This window comes from Cariama cristata, unplaced genomic scaffold, assembly GCF_000690535.1.
Source record: "Cariama cristata isolate BGI_N322 unplaced genomic scaffold, ASM69053v1 scaffold32953, whole genome shotgun sequence".
Taxonomy (NCBI): Eukaryota; Metazoa; Chordata; class Aves; order Cariamiformes; family Cariamidae; genus Cariama; species Cariama cristata.
In genome coordinates, this window is record NW_009608339.1 from 1 (window position 1) to 3497 (window position 3497).

At 47.3% G+C, this 3497-nt stretch overlaps 1 protein-coding gene across 1 annotated transcript; it reads left to right on the forward strand.

The window, feature by feature from the left end:
* Nucleotides 1-3: 3 nt before the first annotated feature.
* RPUSD2 (RNA pseudouridylate synthase domain containing 2) lies at nucleotides 4-2460 on the forward strand (the record flags this gene model as incomplete). The annotated part of the gene is made up of 3 exons (XM_009697092.1): nucleotides 4-141; nucleotides 622-918; nucleotides 1648-2460. Coding segments are annotated over 3 exons (1248 nt in total), but the record flags the coding sequence as incomplete, so codon positions are not given.
* Nucleotides 2461-3497: the final 1037 nt, after the last annotated feature.

Below are 3497 nucleotides of genomic sequence, written 5' to 3' on the forward strand. Positions count from 1 at the left end.
CGCTGGGTGGGCCGCAGCCTCCTGGACGTCTTCAGCACCGAGTTCCGCGCCCAGCCCCTCGCCTACTACCGCGCCGCTGCCCGCGCCGGCCGCCTCCGCCTCAACGAGGAGCCCGTCCGCGACCTGGACGTCGTGCTCAAGGTGGGGACCCTCCCACTCGGGGCTGGGGACTGCTGGGCGCCCCTGGAGGTGTCCTGTCATCACCGTGAGGGGGCAGGGTGGGAGACCACCGCTCGGCTCCGGCGCTGAGCATCGCCCCCAGCAGTAGGGTGGAATAACCCCGTGGTGGTGCTGGGGTCTGCGGTGTTTAAGGGGAAATGGGGTCTCCCAGGGAAACCTTACCCCATCGGGGTCGGGAGTGTGCGGATCCAGCAGCCCTGCGCGGAGCCAGCGTGCCCCACAGCTTCCAGCTCACCCTGCTGAGAATGGGCAAGGTGTGGAGGTATCGCTTAAGGCAGGTTATCGAATTCAAACGGCGATACGCAGAGTTGTGCTAAAACCTGGGTTCCAGGACAAAGGGGCTTTCGTTTTTGCCCCCACAATATGAAGCCCCGATTGTGTCTAGCCAGATGGGGTTGTTATGCTGGCTGGATTCACGCTAATTGTCTGTTTTTCTTGCAGAATAATGATTTTCTCAGGAATACGGTGCATCGCCATGAGCCGCCGGTCACTGCCCAGCCTATCCAGATCTTGGTGGAGGACGATGAGGTTGTGGTTGTGGACAAACCCTCTTCTTTGCCAGTACACCCCTGCGGCAGGTTTCGTCACAACACGGTCATCTTCATCCTAGGCAAAGAACATGATCTGAAGGAGTTGCATACCATTCACCGACTCGATCGCATGACCTCGGGAGTGCTTATGTTTGCCAAGACCGTGGCGGTATCCAAGAGGATTGATGAGCAGGTTCGGGAGAGACAGGTGAGAGCTAAGGGCTGCAGTAGTTTTTGGAGTCTCTTGCATGGTATTTTCTTGAAACAGGTTAGGTATAAAGTAAGCCAAATTTTTGGTCTAAACGAGCACAAGTTCCCAAAACAGCTTGTGGTCACATCACTGTTCTTATTGTATTAAGGATGAGAGGCACAAAGGGAAAAAGACTAAAAATTTAATTTATTTTGGTAATGTTAGATTGAAGGAGATCTCCTTGCCTGAGGGACTCTGCAAACTAACTGCGATTGTGCAAAGCAGAGGGCAGTTTTATTTCTAAGTGGGAATGTGTCAGTCATCTAATACTTTTCAATTTTAAAAGTTTGATATGTTTTTCTCATATTTCCATTGGCTCTTGACCCAAACAGAACTGTAGCTCTAGGATACTAGCTTCCAGGATTTGCTTCAAGGCTGTAAACTGAAATTCACTGAGAGATAGCTCTTGAATTTAATATGAAGAAAATAGGCCAGGCCTTTGTATTCTTGATTTCCCAGCTAGTTGGGGAAAGCATGAGAGAAATTTGGCGTTTAATAGCTGATTTTTACACCACACCCACCTCCTTTTCTGTTTGGTTGTACTGCCAAATTTTGGCAGTATGTTGCCTACAAATGTATTTCATTGAAGAGAAAGAGAGGAGTAGCTAAGATGGGACTCTGGTGTAATTGGGACAGAGAGAGTTTTCTCTTCTGTTTTCTGAGAGTTACTCTTGTCTCTCCCCGTAGCTGGAAAAGGAGTATGTCTGTCGTGTGGTGGGGGAGTTTCCAGAACACGAAGTGGTCTGTGAAGAGCCCATACTGGTTGTTTCTTACAAAGTGGGAGTGTGCCGCGTGGACCCCAAAGGAAAATTCTGCAAGACCATCTTCCAGAGACTCAGTTACAACGGCAAGACCAGTGTAGTCAAATGTCTCCCGCGTACTGGCCGCACACACCAGATCCGGGTCCACTTGCAGTATTTGGGGCATCCTATTGTCAACGATCCCATCTATAATATGGAAGCCTGGGGCCCCGACAGGGGGAAAGGAGGCAAGATCGATAAAACGGATGAAGAACTCCTTAAGGCGCTAGTAGAGGAGCATCGTTCCAAACAAAGCCTGGATATCTTGGGTATTTTGGAGGAGGACTTGAGCTCCAGTGCTGAAAATAAAGTCTGTGGTAATTCAAGTGACTGCAAAAAGTCTGTGCAGGCTGATCCAGTAAATGAGAACTCCTGCCCTGCTGAGGACGCTAAGGATCCCGAGAAGGACATTAAGGATCTCAAGAGAAGTGACATAGCAGCTTGTCCACTAAACTCTGATACCAACCTGGAAACACTGGAAAAAAATAAAGAACTCGGTTCATGTGAGAATCAGGACAGGCAAACGGGAGAAAAGAGTTCAGAAGAGAAGGACCCTTTATGCGTGGAGTGTAAAATGACAAGGCGGGACCCATCTCCCAAGGAGCTGGTGATGTACCTACATGCCTTGCGCTATAAGGGAGCACAGTTTGAGTATTGCTCCAAGATGCCCGAGTGGGCAATGGAAGACTGGGAGGAATGACTGAGGACATCTGACACCTCTGGACGTTGCTGGTTGGGAAAGCGTCTTGTAAAGACCTAAGATTTACTTTTTCAATGTGGTTGAGGTGAACAAACTGCTCATGCCTTGAGATGGGGTGGGAAGGATTGTTGGGGCTGGAGAACTGTCCTGACTGCTGACAGGCGCTGTAAAAGATGAGCAGGAAGATGGGGCTACAACACTGGATTTACGTTGCCCTTTAGTGCTTCAGGGCAGCAAGCACCGCTTGGCATGGGCAGCTTTGCCTTTCACCTCAACGTGTTCTGGGTCTGCTGTCGATTATCCACACAAATAATTAAGCGCATGCACTTAAAAGTCAGCAACTGATTTTTCTTCTGGCCTGCTATGTTGCTGTATCTTACAATAAGAGCTGCTGGAATGTCATTCGATATGCTGGATGTCATGTCTTACACAAAACTATTTTTACTGTATTTTATTGTCAGACTGATTTTAAAACTCCGCAATGTTATCACTGAGAACACCATAAGGTAAAACCAGAGCACTGTGAAGCTCATCCATTTTGTGCTTACTGTTTGTCAGCAAGGTAGCTTTTGCTTTGAAATTACTCTTTCAGTATTCGTTCAAGTAATTACTTGATTTAAAGTTAGTAACTCTAGGGACTGATCTGTTTACATATTGGGCCTATTTTTGGAGGAGGCACTGGTCCCTAGATTTTGTCTTTGAGGCTTACAAGGAGACTGATTTAGTACATTTTTTTTCCTTCCTGTTCTGCTATCTCCCTGTGACATATCTCGTGCCTTCTCAAAAATACCCGGCTTCTCTTCTGAGAACCGACCGAACTCTATCCCTCATGTCTCATTGAAATCATATTCATACTTGAGCTGAAATCCAAAGTAGAGCTCAGTCTGCCAACTTCTATTTTTTTTATTATTTTTTTTAAAACTGTATTGTAGGCAGGTTGTTTGATTGGTGTGGAATTGTTTTTAATATCACTTCAGTGTGACAATCAGCTTTAAAGAAAAACAAAAGCTGTTCTGTGAACCAGGAGACTTCTTTTT